The 19546-nt window shown below is 42.7% G+C and overlaps 1 protein-coding gene across 4 annotated transcripts in view; it reads left to right on the top strand.

Annotated features, from left to right (window-relative positions):
* ARHGAP23 (Rho GTPase activating protein 23) overlaps positions 1–19546 on the top strand; it is a 70856-nt gene that overhangs the window by 34460 nt on the left and 16850 nt on the right. For 3 of the 4 annotated variants that reach the window (XM_072111584.1, XM_072111582.1, XM_072111585.1), the window contains exons 2-21: positions 1294–1470; positions 2087–2105; positions 2210–2308; positions 2509–2587; positions 2675–2729; positions 2956–4216; positions 4376–4531; positions 7135–7246; positions 8648–8705; positions 10614–10751; positions 10905–11198; positions 11810–11871; positions 12613–12737; positions 13485–13606; positions 13984–14139; positions 14613–14691; positions 14870–14943; positions 16901–16990; positions 17130–17255; positions 18092–18133. In XM_072111584.1, the coding sequence (XP_071967685.1) occupies positions 1294–1470; positions 2087–2105; positions 2210–2308; positions 2509–2587; positions 2675–2729; positions 2956–4216; positions 4376–4531; positions 7135–7246; positions 8648–8705; positions 10614–10751; positions 10905–11198; positions 11810–11871; positions 12613–12737; positions 13485–13606; positions 13984–14139; positions 14613–14691; positions 14870–14943; positions 16901–16990; positions 17130–17255; positions 18092–18133 (3324 nt within the window). The remainder of the gene's footprint in view (positions 1–1293; positions 1471–2086; positions 2106–2209; positions 2309–2508; positions 2588–2674; positions 2730–2955; positions 4217–4375; positions 4532–7134; positions 7247–8647; positions 8706–10613; positions 10752–10904; positions 11199–11809; positions 11872–12612; positions 12738–13484; positions 13607–13983; positions 14140–14612; positions 14692–14869; positions 14944–16900; positions 16991–17129; positions 17256–18091; positions 18134–19546) is intronic. The other variant, XM_072111583.1, reaches the window with a different exon arrangement.

Below are 19546 nucleotides of genomic sequence, written 5' to 3'. Positions count from 1 at the left end.
TTGGGGTCAGATTTGGGAATCTCTGTGCAGCGCTGCGTTATCTGTGTGCGCTATATAAATATTATTATGCAGATGTGTCACTGATACAGATAGACAGATCCGAGCCAGTGTGATCCGCAGAGTATTCCTGAAACAATGGCATACACAGAAGTGCACTACAGAGGGGCCGAGCCAGTGACCATGAAATCACCAGGACAATGGACAGAGCCAGGGGCCTGGGCTGGTGTAGAAGCGACCATTGTCTCTGGGACTTGTATATTATGTATATATGAACTTACATAAGCAGCATGTATCGGCTCACAGGAAGCTCTGTGTATACCCCACCCCATGTAATGTGATAAATAGTACAAGAATAGGACCTTCCATGGATGTGTGGGTGTGTGCTGCCTGCATTGTGTCTAACACTTGGGAGGAGACGTTCACATCTCGGGGGACTGGGGCTCAGTATGAAGATGATGCAGATGCATGTAAGATACAGCCAATGATATCATTTAATAGGGACGTACCAAAAGCCCTGGGGTTCTGCCCCCCCCCCCTCATCTGATAGACTATCTGTGCCAGTCGGGCATTGTTTGCAGCTGTGTCCTTTGGGTTCGCTCTGTTTCATTACCCCCTCCCACATAGATCAGCTGTATGTGGAATTGACTCATTTCCAGGATGTCTCCGTCTGTCACGGCCCCAGCCCCCAATCATATCATCATCCCAGTCATACAGCCACAGGGTGAAGGTAAATCAGTCTATACAGGAGCAAAGAATTCGCAAAAATACATGTACAAATTTATATATAGGTCTCCCTTTATAGACAGTGGTGTAGCACACACACCATGAATAGGATTAGGATTGCTGTTTTACCCCTTTTCTTTAAAAACTATTGGGTATTGCAACTTGTAACCATTTGATTGAAATGAGTGCGGCTGTGCCTAATGCTGTCCCGGTGCTAAGTGATGCACCGGGGACAGGAAACATTTGCCTATTGTTACTAGAGGGGTCTATCCCAAAGATGTTGCTGCAAAATCCAAAGACTCCATGGTATCTGTATTTGAGTAAGAAATGTACGTGGCACATGTCCCAATATACTGTCACCTGATCTGTATACCCCTTCACCACCTGTAAGTGCTCTACTGAAAGCTTGACCGTTCCACATTTGTTAGCAGCGGTGACGTGTGTGACGCGTCTTGGTTGTGTGTCCTCAGATAAAACTTTACGTGGTATTGCAGCCGCCATAATAGATATGTAAAGCAATCTTGTTGTGAACATGATCTCCTCATCTTTCCTCCCTTGTTTTGCTTGCAGACCCCCTTAGCTCCCCGAGATGGGGGCCGACCCAGCCATTCTCCACCTCCCGAAGAACCCTTCACATGGGTCGGACCCAGGACGTTGATCATCAGGAAAACCCGTCAAGGATTTGGCTTCACTTTGCGCCATTTCATTGTGTACCCTCCTGAATCTGCAGTCCATGCCACACAACAGGTATGGCCATGTAGAATAAATGAAAGATACTACACGTGTGGTTAAGAGGAAACTTTATGTATCTGTGTTTCCCTTGCAGAAGCTCTTTTCATCAACATTCTTCTCTCCTTAAGACAAGCGTCACACGTCCACGGTCAGGGCGTGAAAAACTGACTGCTCACTAGCATATTTCACAGATCGACTCCAGTGCAGAAGCCGGATCATGTTAATGTTTGGGGTTGCTGTTCTGGGAGGAAGAAGGCACTCCTTGTATCATTTATCATGGTGATGCAAGGAGTCCCGTCCGCTGCACTGTGGTCGGTCCATGAAATCTGACCAACGCACTTTTTTTTTTTCACTGACGTTTTCTCCCAACCTTACAATGCAGTCGGGATGCTCAAGGACAAGCTCAGCTAGAGCCTGCATGTTACATTCAGTCCAGTAGGGACATGACCTTATAAATACTCAACACTCTAAGGGTATTTGCACTCATTCATGATTGGTGTGGGTGCAAGGGATCCCACCAAATAGTGGAATGAGGAACATGCTCTATTTGAATCTGTAACTAATATTGTCCACAGTATTCTGGTTCTGCAGGAACTGTAAGCTAACATACGTCTCCTTTTTTTTCTTGCAGGAAGAAAATGGCAGTGCAGGTAAGTGACCTGGATGGTATAGATGGGTTGCACAATGTGTGAATGAATGTAGTCTACAACCTTGGAAACTTTACTAAATGCATTCATTTAATGTTGTATTGTAGACTATCCTTCTGCTTCCAATCGTCTGGAACCCATGGACACCATCTTTGTCAAGCAGGTGAAAGAAGGTGGACCGGCACAGCTGGCTGGATTGTGCACTGGTGGGTGATGAGAAATAGGAGAGAGATTATAGTGATGGATAATAAATTCCCCCAGCATGTACAGGGGAAATACGTTGCTTTCATTAACCTCAGCTGTACATGCTATATAGTAATAAGTCTCATAACTCTCAGCCGCAAGGTGAGAACCCATGGTACAGCTATATCTGTTTCCTGGTTGTCAGCTTGTTTTTGTTTTTCAGGTGATCGACTTGTAAAGGTTAATGGAGAGAGCATAATCGGGAAAACATATTCACAAGTCATTGCCCTGATACAAAACAGGTGTGACACGGGGCACATTGATGGGTGTGGGAGAAGAGGGCATAAGAATGACAATGACAAATTTTTTATTTGATTTTTTGGTGATAGTGATGATGTCCTGGAGCTCTCCATTATGCCTCGGGATGAGGACATACTACAGCTGGTAAGTGCTACACAAGGTAAACTTCAACTACCTTCTGAAATTCCAGTAGTGCCCCCTACTGTTGTCTTTGCAGTTCCATGTGCAGTGAGGTTTGATGTCTGAAAATTTGAAATTTAGTTCTAAATCCAATGTATTGAACTGTTGCCTACCCCTTCTACCACCTAAATGTTATACTATTTTCCATGTCATGGCCAGGTTCTTAATATGTTTGTCATTTTACTTCCAGGCCTACTCGCAGGATGCATATTTAAAAGGGAATGAGCCATACCGTGGAGGTGCACATAGTATCCCTGAACCACCCCCTGTGGTCTATCCATGGCGGGGTCAACCTGAAACTTCTCCTGGGTATCCTGTAAGCTCCAGAGGGCAACGTTCCAACTATGAGGACTATCCTTCCATCAGAAGCCCAATACACGGTGATGTACCAAGAAGCAGCCCTGCTCACCGGGATAACTATTCTAGACCTATTCCGAATCCTCTCCCTCCCCCAAGACACTACACGGGATCCCCATCCTCATCTGACAGATTCAGAGGGCCAGGCCCTCCGTGTAATTCAGCATATGGTTGGACTTCACGCTATCAGCAAGAACCACCAATGAAAGCTCCTGTAGACTCATGGGAGCAGGCAACCAACCCTCGCTGGGTGAGTCAATGGGAGAGGCACCAAGCACTGTGCAACTGGATGTCCCATCAGACCCCCCGTAGGAGGGGTTCTGCCTTCCCCCCAAGAAGACGTAGTGCCTCACAAGATCGCCTAGGAGAAGTCTCCCATCATAGTAACTGGCCTCATAGTGTGTCACAAGATACTCTCCACCATCCGCCTGATAATGATTCATGGGGTCATCGGGCACAGTCGGACAATTACTTGACCCGTTATGGAAGTTCTATGGAGAAATTGGAGTTGAATGCTTTAATATCTCCGCCATATGAACGCCCTGTTTGGTCCTCAGACAGACTCCCACGGACAACTCAAGTAGCAACGCGTCCTCCTGTAAGTCACACTGTGCCATCTGTCCCTAGAGAAGTAGCCAAACCTACGACCCAGCACTCTAGTTCTGGGGATTCTGGGTACATAGGATATCGGAGTTATAGTCCATCTTTTCAGCGTCGGACTGAGCTGCTTCATGCTTTTTCCTTTAGGGAGACTGCATTTAGTGGCTTTCCTACATTTAGGACAGCACAATATCCAAGTTCTCCCCCATCACCAACAGAAAGGAGAGAGCCATCTGCAAGTGTCAGCTCCACAGACGAGAGCAGTGCCACAGAGGAAAGGAGAGAAGAGGTGGTATTAAGGCAGAAGCCCCCTTCAGGACGCAAGACTCCGGCAGCTGCACGACAGGTCAATGTGCTCTTTCCCGAGGAAGGCAAAGACTTGGAGTACCCACCTTCTCCTGCTGGCAGTGAGGGGACAACTAATGAACGACCATTGCAGAGGGTACCCCCCCTACCATTCTCAGAGGAGCCGCTGGCATCGATCCCTTTCATTGGTAAGACATTACTTGAATTGTTTGTTAGTAATAGACAGAAGAGACCACTCATACATGGACACTTTTTAGTGCTGGCTCACTTTTGCAATTTTTTGTGATACTACTCCTGATACAACATAGTGAAAATCTGCATTCTGTTTACTTCTGCTTCCTTTTCAGATGAGCCAACAAGTCCAAGCATTGACCTGCGAGCCAAACATGTCCCTGCGTCCTGCGTGGTATCCAGTGCCATCAACTCAGCCCCTGTCATCTCTGATAGTCCTTCATCCCCAACATTTAGCTTTTCCATTGGTCGCCATTACTCACAGGATTGCAGTGAGTGTCCTTTATATGACATACTGGAATACTGATTCTCTATGTGGGTCATTTAAAAAATATTGAGATATTTGTCAAGTAATATTTGTCAATTTATATTGTTTGTGTAATGAAAAATTATACAATTTTCCTGTACACTTTCTGTATCAATTTGCCACAGTTTTCTAGATCTCTGCTTGCTGTCATTCTATAGAAACCAACAAAAAAATTTACAAAAAAATTAACAAAAAAATTGTGTGGTGCTGCACCTTCCCTCTTATGAGCTGTCCTTAACGGTCCTAGATGGATCCAGCAAACATCCACTATTCAATAATCCAGTAGAAGAAACTCTTTTGTGACCGGAGCTCAAAAACGAAAAAGACGATCCATGCAGGTTTCCTCCTTATTTGTGCACCAAACACAAGGGATCACTTTCAGGGATAAGTCACCATTCAGACCAGAAACCGTCAATATTTTCACTCCTGTCCTAGTCTCCTCCACTCAATATGTAGATAAAAAATGCGCATATCACAAATGACTCCACGAGGACGCCAATCCTTGCCCGACCCAGGGTTTCGCCTCTGTGCTTCTTCTGGGGCTTCTGGGGCATCCAGAAGAAGCACAGAGGCGAAACCCTGGGTCGGGCAAGGATTGGCGTCCTCGTGGAGTCATTTGTGATATGCGCATTTTTTATCTACATATTGAGTGGAGGAGACTAGGACAGGAGTGAAAATATTGACGGTTTCCATTCTATAGAAAGCTTCATTGGTTTCTTCCAGTAGATCTGACCCTGGTCATGTGATGTCACACAGGTGCATGGCTAGTTATAACACAAAGCTCTGATTACTCTCAGGGATACAACAAGCTGTATGATATCACTTGACCAGGGATATATCGAGCCGTGTACCTGTGAGACATCACATGACCATAGCCAGAGATCTAGTTAACCTTGTGGCATTTATACAGAACATATACTAGAAAATTGTACAACTTTTCATTATACAAGCTACACCTAATTTGGTATTGTATTGGTGGAATCACTTTGGGTATCCCACTCATTTTGATGCAAAGTGTAAAAGTCTTAGTTAAAAGATTGCAGCATGTAAACCAACACTGTTGGGCACATTTACTGGCTTTGCGACACACGTTTGTTGGCCTTTGCACCTTCTTCATGGCTAAAACAGCTTGCACATGTATTCAAGAAGTGTCTGTGTAATAAGTATCAAATTAGGGGGCGGGCCGGTGGTCAGTCCGACTAATTTGGATGGAGCACTGTAGTCAACTTGCAAATTGTGTCACATGCCCCAAGTTAAAGGTTCACCACAAAGAAATATGGTGAACTCTGTGGTACCAGTGCGTGGAAGCACCAGATTAATGATTTCTGGCGCACGTTCTTACTGAATCGGTCGCCCGCAGCATTATACACATAAAGAGCACTGCATGTTTAGTTCAGGATTCTTTTTCACAGAATGTGGATAAGATTTGTGTAAACCTCATCCACTTTGCTGCTACTTTACATGACAGTGGATTAACCGCTGACAAATCCACGGCAGGTAATCCACTGTAACTACGTCCGTCAGAACCAGATCTTTTAGGTGCATTTGCATGGAAAGGATTTTTTGGTTTTGTATAACATTTTTGCAGCAATCTTTCTTCAGTCGACTTCAAACAGCGATGAATTTTGGAGAGAAATGTCTTATGTAAATACAATCAAACTGTGGGTAATGCACAGCAGTGTGGTCAAACCAACATAATAATTTCTGAGCTATTTCTGGCCTCTGGATGTGGATGTTTGAGATGGTCGGACAAGAGATTAGCTTGCAAATCACCACAGAGATAATTTTGGTAATTTTTAAATTAGTGCATACCCAGAACAGCTAGACAGCTTGATCCGATATATTATTAAACAGTGACAAATATAAAGCTTCAAAATATTTCCTGCACCCTTTCATATGTTCCTTAGGATCAGTTCACACTATGTTTGCTGGGTACTTCAACGGATTTCTCAACATATGCTTCCAACAGATGCCTCTACATATGCCACTAGATAGTCAGACAGTGGAATATGTTGCCCATAGGCTTCTATATTTATAGTGTAACCAAACGCAATTTTATAAATGAATAAACTAATTAGTTGTGGTGATTATATAAGTAAACTTTGTAATACACTTCATTGAAGAAATGTGTTCCCGTGTCCTTTTTTCTCTGCCATTTTTCCTTATTTAAACAGTTTGTGTAAAACAGGTTCTGTCCTCTATGCACTGGGAGATAAAGGAACCTGATAAAGTGTCTAATGACTTAACTCTATACAGTTCCTGGATACTCTAGTCTCCTCACAGAGCTGAATAAACAAGGCATGTATTCTCTAGGTATGGAAAGAGTTACTCATTAGCCTCCTTATCTGTCTGAAGTGGATGGATTTCAAGAGTTTACCAGATACTCTGCTCACTGCAGGAAAAAGAGCATTTAAATGCCGCTTTATTTAATGAAGTATATTACAAAGTTTACTTGATAGAAGTTTTTTTCAGGATGCTTCCCTATGGAAAAGCGCAGGAAACAGTGCTATTCCATACAGGAAAAAAGGTGTCCCTTCTTATATGCTCTCTTTGCACTGTATTATATAGGCAGCATTAAGTCCAGTCGACGTTCCTCATATCTTCTAGCCATCACCACTGAACGCTCAAAGTCTTGTGACGATGGACTCAACACATTCCGCGATGAAGGACGGCTACCAAGGTGAGTCTGAGGTTTTTTCTCCATACTGAGTAAAAATATGTAAGAAAGCAACAAAAATCCCATTCCCAACAATGTGAATGTCAGGTGAAGTTTACATATCGCCCATAAGGAGTCACCTCATGCACTGTAAATTAATAGAAAGACATCTGTCATAAAATCTGCATAAAAATTTCCATGTTTGACAGAAAAAAAACAGATATGTAGATATTTATTAAACAATAAAATCTGAAACCTCACATGGTGATAAGTATTCAGCCCCTTTGCTCAGTATTGAGTAGAAGCAGCTTTGGAGCTGGTACAGCCATGAGTCTTCTTGGGAATAATGCTACAAGTTTCTCACACCAGGATTTGGGGATCCTCTGCCTCTTCCTTGCAGATCCTCTCCAGTTCCCTCAGGTTGGATGGTGAACATTGGTGGACACACATTTTCAAGTCTCTCCAGAGATGCACAATTGGGTTTAGGTCCGGGCTCTGGTTGGGCCGGTCAGGAATGGTCACAGAGTCGTTCTGAAGCCGCTGCTTTGTTATTTTAGCTGTGTGTGTAGGGTCATTGTCTTGTCGTCCCAAACTTCTTCCATTTAAGGATTATGGAGGTCACTGTGCTCTTAGGAACCCTGAGTGCTGCAGAAATTCTTATTCTGCACATGTTGCAGATTATTCTGCTGTAATCTGCTGCAGATGTTTCTACCTGCAAAATTTATAAAGAAAACTTGATCATATGGGCTACATGTGAGTGCAAATAGTTTTCATCTAGGTAGTAGTGTCAGTAAGGGTAACAGTAGTTGGACATCCAACGACGCTGATCCACCTTCTAAAATGATGAATGCTTTGTATTCCTCCAGCCCATTCACACTTTGCAGTTTTAGCATGTTTGGTGCCATTCTGCCCTAGAGCCTGTGGGCCTCATGGAACTGTATAGAGAAAATCTCTATTTTTTATTGTTGCAATGCATTTCACATGCATCTCCCGCCACTTTGGTATGGGCAGTCCTCTTGAAATGTGTGATATGAATCCCAAATACAACTGTGAGGCCCATAACATATTACATTATCAATATTCAGCCTTCAGTAACTATACATAATAACTAATATAAACAGTGGAGCTCCAGGTACAAACGACCTCGGTGGTGAGTAAAGCGGCATCGGAAATCTGTAAATGGGCAGTGCCACTTAGACTGACTTGAGATGAAGGCCATATAGATGTTAGAGGTGGCATCACTATATCTGCTAATCGATGTCTGAGGAGCGGCCGGCACGTGGGCTGAGTGCGCATTAGTTGTGCTAGCCGGGAAGGTGAGCAGTAGTGCCGAGGCTCTAGAGACGCACATGAGATGAAATCTGAAAGCTGGTAATGTCTCTGCTAGAAATTTAATCTGATAATTGTCTCTTCCTCCAACCACAGGAGAGTTGTGGGCCGGGTGCCGAGTCTGCGGATGCTGCGGAGCTTCTTCACTGATGGGGTGAGAAAATGCATTATGTGTCTATAATTGAGGAGAACCATCTGGGTGTGGGCACTGCTACTTGCCTCATTCAGACAAATATTATTATGGAGAGCTGCTGCTGGGTCCTCTGCCCCATACACATCAGAGGAATTTGAAAGATTTCCACGTGAATCATTATATGCACAAGATTACGTTACATTGATGATCTCATTGCAGTTAAAATCACAATGTGCTTTATAGGGAATCTGTCAGCAGTTTTGACATTACAATGTTGCTGACAGTGTTAGGGAGCAGCCCTGGATTTCTGATACCTTTGTGATGTTAGTTGCAGCAGGAAAAAATACATTTATATTCCAGGATTGTAGCTGAATTCGGAGCGCTCTGGTGCACTAGTATGTGAGATCTCTTCACTGTGATGCTGTGCTGCCCCTACCCTCTGCTGTAGCAACTTCTGTTTGAATTGTACAGCAATTAGAGGGAAGGGGTCATTTGGTCTGTTCAGTGAAGAGCTACAATGCGGGAAGATAAATGCATATTGTACAGTCCTGCTGCCACTAACAATGCACACAAAAAGGTATCGCTACAAAGATCTCTAGGAATGTCACCTAATACACAGCATTGTATAGTCAAAATACTGACAGATTTCCTCTAAATGAAGAAAGGAGGATTTTGTCATGATTCCACATAAGGCAAATCGCCCCAGGATGCTTTTTGAAGGCTGTGAACTAGCAAGGAAAGCTGGGAAATTTAAAGGGGGTATTCCATCCATGTAGCCTGTACAAATTATGTTTAAATAGCTCTTTAGGGGGCCAGTAACATACTAAAATGGCACTTACTACAGCCTGTACCACTGCTCCTGGCCCCCACTGTACTTACTGAGGGTCTCCTAACACCCAGGGGATACTAGGGGAGGACGCTCTTCCCACCACTCTACCCTAGTGTTTGGGGGCAGTAAGAACCATTTGTTAGAGTTGCCAAATGTGTACCGGGAAATAGAAGTGAAGCTTCTTTTTGTGCACTTATTTCTATTGAGTCACCCAAAGGACCCTCAGGGTTTCAGAACCTGCTTAGACATACAGTAACCACTAATGTTTATGACCGATAAGCTGAGCTCTAAAAACTGTATGCATTAGGTTAGTGGCATGGGGAGATCAGGGGACTTTGAGATATGTATCCAGAAATTGTGGCACCAACTACTATAAAAAATAAGGTGAAGACATTTCTGGATGTTCTTATTCATATCTTATGACCGATCCTTAAAGGGGTATTCTCTCGTCTGGGCATTCACATTCATTTTCATTAATCTGCTATGTATATAAATTTCTTCAAGTAGATGTTATTAAAAAAATTTACCCGAGTGAAGATAATTTCTCATAAATATAGTCATATTGTCCCTTAGAAACAATACTGTGTCCTTGGATACGGCCACCTCTGCTGGAGGGATCGCACAAAGAAACAAAAGGTGTTTGTACATGAAATGTCTTGTAGTTACTCCAGGTCCCCAGCTGTCCTGTGGTAATGATTGCTGAATCCAGATGGGCAGGCAGGACTCAATAGCACATGTCTGGCCACCGCTACCAGAGTATGGGGTGATCGTATCCAAGGAAGCCATCTTGTTTTAGATTTTTTTTTAAATAGCTACTGCAATCAGTGATGGTGGGGCACAACAAAAATACATTCTATAATAGGCGGCCATGGCTTCACCTGCTCAATCTGAACACAGAGTTGAACATCAAGATGTGTGTCCTGCAGTAGCAGAATATTTACATAGGCAGCAGAGTGCCACCTAGTGGCCGCATGCAGTGGTTTAGGTTTTGGAATGCAATCTGAGAGCCTTGGTTGCAAGAATTTTACTTATACACTCTGTTTTATTATATCTTATTGGGAGTATGTACAAAGCTGATGTATTTCTGATTTTCCCTGCAGTCTTTGGATAGTTTGGTTGCATCTGAGGAAGGTCGGTCGAAACGGCACTCGGCTTCTGAGCTGTCAGATACGGAGCTGAGTGATGTGCATAGGGAAGGCTGGTTGCTGTATAAACAGATCCTCACTAACAAGGGCAAGGTATGGCGGTGGGTGGTCGCGGAGTGTTCATGTATGTTGTGTTTCTATGTGCAAGTTATATTTTCTTTCTCTGCTTTGTGCATCCTCATACGGCCACTAAGTGACAACATTCTGTATGATGTCAAAATAATCTTTGTCTCTTGCCCCCTGTAGAAGGTTGGCGGCGGGCTCCGTCAGTGGAAACGCGTGTACTCCATCCTGCGCCCTCACCTCCTCTTCTTACACAAGGAGCGTCCAGAGACACGGGGTCCGGGGCCAGGTGAGGAGGAGCAGCCAATCAGCATCCTTGGAAGCCTGGTGGACATCTCTTACAGCGAGACCAAGAGGAAGCACGTCTTCCGGCTGACGACCCCTGACTTCTGTGAATATCTCTTTCAGGCTGAGGATCGGGATGATATGTTGGGCTGGGTAAAAGCTATCAGAGAGAACAGTCGGGATGAGGGTGAGGTAAGGTGGCTTTTTAATCCGCTTTTTGATGGCTTTTAAGTGTAAAAAGCAATGGATTAAAGTTGGGGGCATGTTAGAAGTTTTGAGCACTAATCTGTGCATTATCCACTAGAAGAAGAGGGATTTATACTACACGATTTCTGTTTATTCAAAGCAACACTAGTAATTCATCACCTTTTAGAACTTGTGACATATAAGGAGGTCAAAGAGGGTGTGAATTTTAGAAGTTTATAGTACAGGCAGTCCCCGGGTTACGTATAAGATAGGTTCTGTAGGTTTGTTCTTAAGTTGAATTTGTATGTAAGTTGGAACCATATATTTTATTATTGTAACCCCAGCCAATTTTTTTGTTGGTCTCTGTGACAATTGGATTTTAAAAGTGTTGGATTGTCATCAGAACCAGGATTAACAATGAAGCTTAATTGCAGACACCTTTATTAAATGTTACAGCTGTTTATTGTAGCCTAAGGCTAAAGTACAGTAAATGAACAATAAGCAGGGGTCCGTCTGTAAGTCGGGTGTTCTTAAGTAGGGGACAGCCTGTATATTAAATGGTAAAATATGTTGTATCGACCAGATTTACAGTTCCATTTTCTTCTGCTTTCTTCCAGGACCCTGGCTTTACCAGTCATGCTTTGATTAACAAAAAGCTTAATGACTATCGCAAAGTAAGGTAAGAAGACAATAAGACTCTACACACATGATAAAGCAGGGACACTTATGTATTTGTTATCCATGGCTCCCTTCCTCCTAAATCAACTTTTAAAATAATGCTGGTGAGCCAGAAGGGCTCTGTGGGGGTGGGGGTAACTAGAGCCCCTCTGTGCTGTAGCTTCACAGTCTGTTACACTGTGCAAGGAGCACTTCCCCTTTTCCCACTGTGTGCTGAAACTTCCTCTGCTGCAGTGAGATTACATCATGCAGAGAAAGGAGGGAAGTGCCAAGGGGTAGGGGAGACTGTGTAACTGGGCTGTAAAGCTAGAGCCCAGTGGGGCTCTGGTAACACCCACAGCAGCCCTTCAGGCTCAATATGATCATTATAAAAGTTGATTTTAGAAGCAAGGAGGCCATGTATAACAAATATAAGATGTTTGTGTCCCTGGTTTATCATGGATGATTTTTATGTTAGATTTCCTTTTAAGTGATCGTCCACATTCAAGATGGCAGAAATATTCCTAAAGTATCTTTTATGGCGATCTGAGAAAATCCCCATCTTATAGACGTAGATTTAAAACATAAAATGTTGATCCCCCGCGCCCCTAGAGGGAGCTAACTGTATACATTTTATTTAAAATAGTTTTTTGCAGTTAGGTCTTCAATGCACTTTAAAAAAGGAAATGGTGTTCTGTTAAAAATAAAATTGGTGTAAATTCACTGTAAGGTTCCACTTTTAAATCTCTTATCTTTGTTCTAGTATTTCTGGGGCCAAACCTGACACGTCCCCTAAGGGGACAAGAAGTTTAGGCATTCGATCAGAACTTTTATGGGCAACGGGCCTGGCAGCTCCTCGCTCACCCAAACCAGACAGTGCTGTAAAAGGTAAGTGTAATCAGAAGCATTAAAGGCAACCCCATGAGATAGAGCTATTGTGTAGCAGTGTGTGATGTACATGTGTTTTACTGAACACTTTTACCTCTGGTACATTTTGCATTAACCCATTTCATGTGTCATGTTCTTCACTAGTCAATGTAAAGGACTAATAAATAGTTTTCATCACCATCAGGTTTTGCATGCTGATCCATATGAATTCCACACATACTATATTGTGAATATCCCTTCTCTTTTAAAGGGAAAATGACCTAATGGTTCATACCACGTTTATATGTAAAATATTATTTTAGGGGAAATGTTTACATGTCGCTATCTATCCTTTAGTTACCGATAATATAGCAGTGTTTTTATAATTCTCTCCAGCTGAGACATGCCTTGTCTTTGTAATATCCAGACCCACATCCGTGCCTATCCTCATACCTTTTTATAGGAATCTTTCGTTCACAAGGCCCGAATTTATTCCCATCTCATTCATGCTAAGGCCACCTCTTAATTCACTACCAGTAATGGTGTTGTGCCATTTGCTGATCCCTGAAATAGATGATGACTTACTCGCTGATATCCCACAAAACTTTTGGAAGGATTGGAAAGGGGGTTATAGTTCTAGCAGAATAATAAAAACAGAAATAAAAAAGATATAAAAGATATGTTTCACTAGTTGCAATAAGTAAAAAATACATTCTCTTTAAAATAAAGAGTTTTCAGTCATTTATTTGGAACTTTTTTGTTTTTTAGCAGAGGAAGGGCCTTCTTCTAAAGTTCCTTGGGGAATCAACCTCATGAAGAAGAACAAAAAGTGTCCACCTAGGGCTTTTGGAGTGAGACTGGAGGACTGCCAGCCAGCAGCAGAGAACAAGGTGAGTATGTTCTGTGTTTTTTTTGTGCTTTTCTTAGTTCCTTTAAAATTTCCTTCATAGTATTCTCTATAGCACTGCAGATCCTCTATTGTATTTCATAGAGTATGAAAATACAGCCAGATCTCTGTATCCTTGTACCAATCTGACTTGGTCATAAAATAAGTATTCCTGGTGGGAGTTATTAAGCAGATCAGAAATAACCGGCACAGCTCTATATAAAATATGTGTGTGTATGTGTGTGTATGTGTGTGTGTATGTGTGTGTGTATGTGTGTGGGGGGGGGAGGGGGGGCGGCTGTCATTGGTCTCATCTACCTCTTGCTAAGAGTTTATTTAAGGCACAGATCTCTCATGATGTTCATCTCTTACAATCTGTAGGGGGTTCCTCTGATAGTTGAGTTGTGCTGTACGCTGGTTGAACAGAAGGGTCTGGAGTATTTGGGAATATACCGTGTTCCTGGAAATAACGCTGTAGTCAGCAGTCTGCAAGAACAGCTGAACAAGGGGATGATTGAAACCAACATACAGGACCAGGTAAGAGAATTGAGGAGGGATCAGCTTGGCTATAGCCTTTGTACAAAACATCCGATTAACTTTAATTTATCAACCCGATGACATGTTCCTGTAACTTACAATCAGCAGAACCCATCCCTGTTTTTCTATTAAAAAAAAAAAAGTTTTCTGCTCGGTTGAGCAGAAAATAAACGTTGAAAATTACTTGGCTTTCTGCCAAAGGAGAACCCGATTCATGGTGGTAGACACGTCTGACACTTAGCTTTCTTTATTCCGTTATAATGGAAATTTTGCCATATAAAATGTCACATTTTAATGTTTTTATTATTCACAAAGAATCAAGCAATTACATTTTTTTTACTCTGTTACACCAACGTCAATACAAGTGTAGAGTGCATGATGATCCTGTTTATCAACTTTGGATTTTATTTAAAGTTGTCACACTTGGATGACACTTTTTTCCTCTTCCTGACCTGACTATATTGTGGTTTCAGCGCTGGCAGGACTTGAACGTGGTCAGCAGTTTGCTGAAATCCTTCTTTAGAAAGCTGCCTGAACCTCTCTTCACTGACGGTGAGTACAATGGCTCCTGCTTACTATGGGTATAGGTGACATGGTATCAGTGACAGTCTATATCCTCTAATATGGGATGTATGATGCATGAAATTCTAGAAAGCCGTTAACCTGAAAATGAAGGGCAGTTTAGTGCTGGTAGATGCCTCCTTATAGAATATCAATCATTTCTTTTCAGACAAATACAATGAATTTATTGAAGCAAACCGCTTAGAGGATTCCAGGGAAAGGATGAAAAAACTTCGCAAACTGGTAAATTGTCCTTTATTTCCCACTTAAAGGAAACCTGTCACGACATTTGCACATAAACGAGGGTGGTTCAATAAGTACCCGTGAAAGTTTTTTTAAATTTTTCAACATAGTCCCCTTTTAGACAGATACACTTCTCCCAACGTTTCTGCCATTTTTTAACCCCTCCAAAAATTGGATTTGTTGAACTCTCCTAAATACGCCAGTTTGGCGGTGACAACTCCGGATGAATGTGCTGGTGGGTTATCATGTTGAAACAGCACCTTCTTTTCTTTTCGTGTCTCCTTCATATTTTTGTCGAAGCGGTCCAATAACTCACTGCAGTATTGTCCAGTGATTGTTCTTCCTTTTTCTAAAAAAATCCATGAGGATGACGCCGTTCGCATCCCAAAAAATCGTCGCCATGACCTTTCCCGTCAATGTTACTGTCTTCGCCTTCTTTGTAGCAGATTCACCAGGAGAAATCCATTGTTTTGATTGTTGTTTCGTTTCTGGTTTGTAATGATGAATCCAGGTTTCATCAACTCGACGCAAAAACTCCTACGGATCTCGCTTAAATTGCTCCAAACACTGCTTTCAAGTTAACAGCCGCATCCGCTTGTTGTCCAGCGTGAGCAATCGCAGCACCCATCTGGCGACAATTTTTTCATCGGCAAGTTATCATGTAAAAAAATATTAATTGCCGTTCCGGTTGACACAACCATCCAAAAACAAAAAGCGAATTACCAAACGATGCTGCTCTTTTTCCATCTTAGCGAAAATCACAAAACACATTTCACTCCAGTGGCTGCCAAATCCAAACTAACCAATAAATCAGTCTTTTTAGCTAAAAATTGTTTCCCTTACATCCACATAAATCACCTTTTATCTTATATTACCTGGCATCAGAGGGGGCGTATCCTGCTCAGCCGGCCCCTCCCATCTACTCCTCCCCATGCCTTATGCCTCCTTACAGGTCACAGTTCATGTCATTTGACCAGAGTGACATCATCACAGGTCTTTTAGCCTCTTAATAATAGCAAACTGTACTCCATGCATGTATCTGACCACATTAAGTCACAGCAGCCTCCATGGACTCCTTTTCCTTTCCATCCTCCATGGAGGCTGCTGTGATTTCATGTAATCACATACATGGTGTACAGTTTTCTATTCTCAGAAGTCCTAAGGACCTGCAATGATGTCACCAGTCACATGTCATGAATGTAACACAAGGCACCGTGTAAAAAAATTGACACAATATTTCCCATCTGTACATAGAGCTTTATATGTCTGTAGTTGAATGTTGGCAGTTGTATGAAGTACAAGGAGGCAGAGCAGTGATTTGAAGAGACACAGAGCTGTCAGTCAGAATAATGGGGCATGGCTCACTGGCAGCCTGAGAGAGAGAGGAGAGTCAAACACCAGACATTAGTCAGAAATGCTAATTTGCATATCAGAAAAACATCTGTAATTAAGGTACAGTGCCCCACTGGCAGCTAATTTTAGGTGATATGTGGAGGACTTGTAACCCTTTATCAGCAGGCATTGTTAGTCAGGGTGGTCAAAATCCTCTTTAAAGGTGTTTTCCATGATTACCGGAAGTTCAGGGTGGTCACAGGACCTGCTTCAGTCAATGAATGGTCTCCCCCTGTCCAGGGGCAACACAGGAAGTTAAATTCCTTAGAAAACTAAAGTGATGCACCGTGAGCTGAGGAGACGACCCATTGGACTAAACAGGTCCCAGGACTCATCGGAGTGTAATATCACTTTTCTCTTTCACTTAGAAATTCTACAAAATAGTCTGAGTTATTTCAAGGGTATGTTCTTCATGGCTTATATGCTTCTAGATGGAGTTTGATTCTTCATGGAGTCCCACATGCAGATGTGATCTTAATCCCCCATCTAGATGTGAATACAGATTGCTGTAGTGTGGGTTCACTTTGTCCAATTCCATTGAGTAATATTATTTTTCTAACCCTAGATTAAAGAGCTGCCGTCTTACTATTATGAAACCCTGTGCTTCTTGGTTCGTCATCTGAAGACCGTGGCAGATCACTCAGAGAAAAACAAGGTAAGGATTCTTCTCTGTAATGCAGGCACGGCTGGAGATCCAAATACTGTATGATAATTTATGGGAGATAAGGAAATCGGATCTGATAATTGAAAATTACCATTAAATGTAACCTTAAATCCTCTCTTCTGTTCTGCAGATGGAGCCCAGAAATCTGGCTCTGGTCTTTGGCCCTACACTTGTTCGCACCTCTGAAGACAACATGACAGACATGGTGACACACATGCCAGACCGCTATAAGATCGTAGAAACGCTTATCCAACATGTAAGTACAGAACACAGCTCAATTCCCTTTCCCCTTATTTTAGCCATCTCCGAACCTGCTGGGATCAAAGATAGGACCTCCTGAAGATGTGTAGGTTATTTAAAGGAAATCTACCACCAGGATGAAGGATTCTAAACCAAGCACACTTACATGCAGGTGTCTGCCCCCTCTGCCAGGGTCTGCTCTTCTTCAAGCTTCTTGTCCTTGTTTTTAAGAAAAAAAAGGCTTTAAAAATTATGCAATTTAGTCTAGAGGTCTACGGCACCTATGGAGCCCGCTGCCCCTCAGGCTCATTTGCATAATTTAAAAACCTTTTTTTTGTAAAACCAGGGCATAAGAAGCTAAAAGAAGAGCAGATCCTGCCAGAGGGGGCAGACACCTGCATGTAAGTGTGCTTGATTTACAATCCTTCAACTTGGTGATAGATTTAACCCCTTTCCGACGCATGCCGTAATAGTACAGTGCCCGTCGGGGGCGGGTACATGGAGAGGGCTCACGGGCTGAGCCCTCTCCCGCGCTCAGTCCGATTCAGTCGGATTGTCCGACGGCACCCCCCCCCCCCCCCCCCCCAAAATGTGTCACATGTAAGCCAGCATCTGCCCCCTAAAAGGGTTGCATGCTACACAATCGCAATGCACCCGCAACTTAAATACCTGTGAAAACCATTTTACCATTGAAGATAGGGCACAGTCTGAAAAAAGTGTGACGCAAAGCGGCGCAAAGCCTTACTAAATGTGCCCCATGTTGTCTATTACACAATATATGAAAATCTGACTATGTATTTACTAACTGCTCTGTCTTCTCTATGTAGTAATATGTTTTTTTTTCTTTCTCAGTCTGACTGGTTCTTTTGTGAAGAACATGAAAAAGCTGAAAAGGTAAATGCCCTCTGAATACTAATGAGTAATGGAGAACACAAGTCGAGTTTATTAGAGACAACCCCTTTAACGTAGGAGCCAGCAGATCTTACTACCCCCAGCAAAATGTGGCCATAGATGTAACACATGAATGGGCTGAGACCACAAAAGCAAGTGTTGTATGTTATCACAGTCAAAGTGGGGAGACCATCATGTTTCATACGCCCTAGTAAAGGGGCAGCATGTATTTATTGGGGCACATTTACTTACCTGTCCCTTGCGTGATCCCCGCTGTGCGTTGTCCGACGATTATGGACTCCAGCGTGATTCACTAAGATTGTGCGCCCAATATCCTGCATGTGTCGCTTCCCTGCTCAGGTCCGCAGGAGTTCACCATCTTCTTCCCGGTGTAAGTAAGTGTATGACTTGCGACACAAATTCAAATGTTAAATCCCGAATCCATCAGATCGTCCGGTGGCCAGCCCCCCAATGTGTGTGTCGCATGCGCCACAATCTTCTTTTAAATGTGGCGCAAAATGGTAATTGTCAGAATATTCGCCATTTGTGCGTTCTGGGGATCCTTAGTAAATGACCCCCAATGGGTCTTGAGCTTTATATAAAAAGAAAAATGATTTGTATTTTACTAATAGTCCTATATTAGTCCCACATATCACAAAAAAAGAATTAACACAATTATATGGCATCCCAACAAATAGTAAACTTTGGTGTCATTAAATCAACGCATGTGCACAGAATGTTATAAAGTGTCCTCTTTAAGGGAATCTGTCATCAGTTCTCCTCAAATCTTTAGTCATTATTAGGTAGCAGCCCTTGAGTACCCATGTGTATGTCTTTCTGATTTTTTTTTGGGCAGACAGAAATATGGACCCACTGATTTATGGGTCTGTTCACATGTCCTTTTTTTCATGGATGAGCAGACCGTGAAAATAAAATGGCAGCAAGCACTAATTTTTAGTCAATGGATCTGTAAAAAATCCATATGCGATCCAATTTTTCTCAAATGTTGCTAGACAACCAACTGGGCTGGACAGGAAGTAGCGTAGAAACCCTTTAAATTTTTTCTTTGTGATTTCAAAAATACAGAATACAGATGATGTATGGACGTGCAAAAAAGTCCACATTTTTTGCGCAGATGCCTGTATGTATGAACCCTTAGTAAAAGTAGGGCATGAAAAATGCATTGAAGGATTGTAGCTGGACTTGTAGCCTTATGGTGCACTGGTGTGTGAGATCTCTTTACAGCACAGCCTCTCCCCTCTGTTCTGATCAAGACTAGTAGCAGGATTCTGTTGCAGCAATTATTACGGGGGAGGCGGCAGTGCTGCAGTACATGTGGTCCCCTACTTAAAGGGAACCCGTCACCACTATTTTCACAAATACAGCTAGTGACAGGTTCCTATAGAGCTCTAATAA

Source organism: Engystomops pustulosus, chromosome 6 (genome assembly GCF_040894005.1).
Source record: "Engystomops pustulosus chromosome 6, aEngPut4.maternal, whole genome shotgun sequence".
In the NCBI taxonomy this organism is placed as follows: Eukaryota; Metazoa; Chordata; class Amphibia; order Anura; family Leptodactylidae; genus Engystomops; species Engystomops pustulosus.
This window is presented reverse-complemented; position numbering and strand designations above follow the sequence as displayed.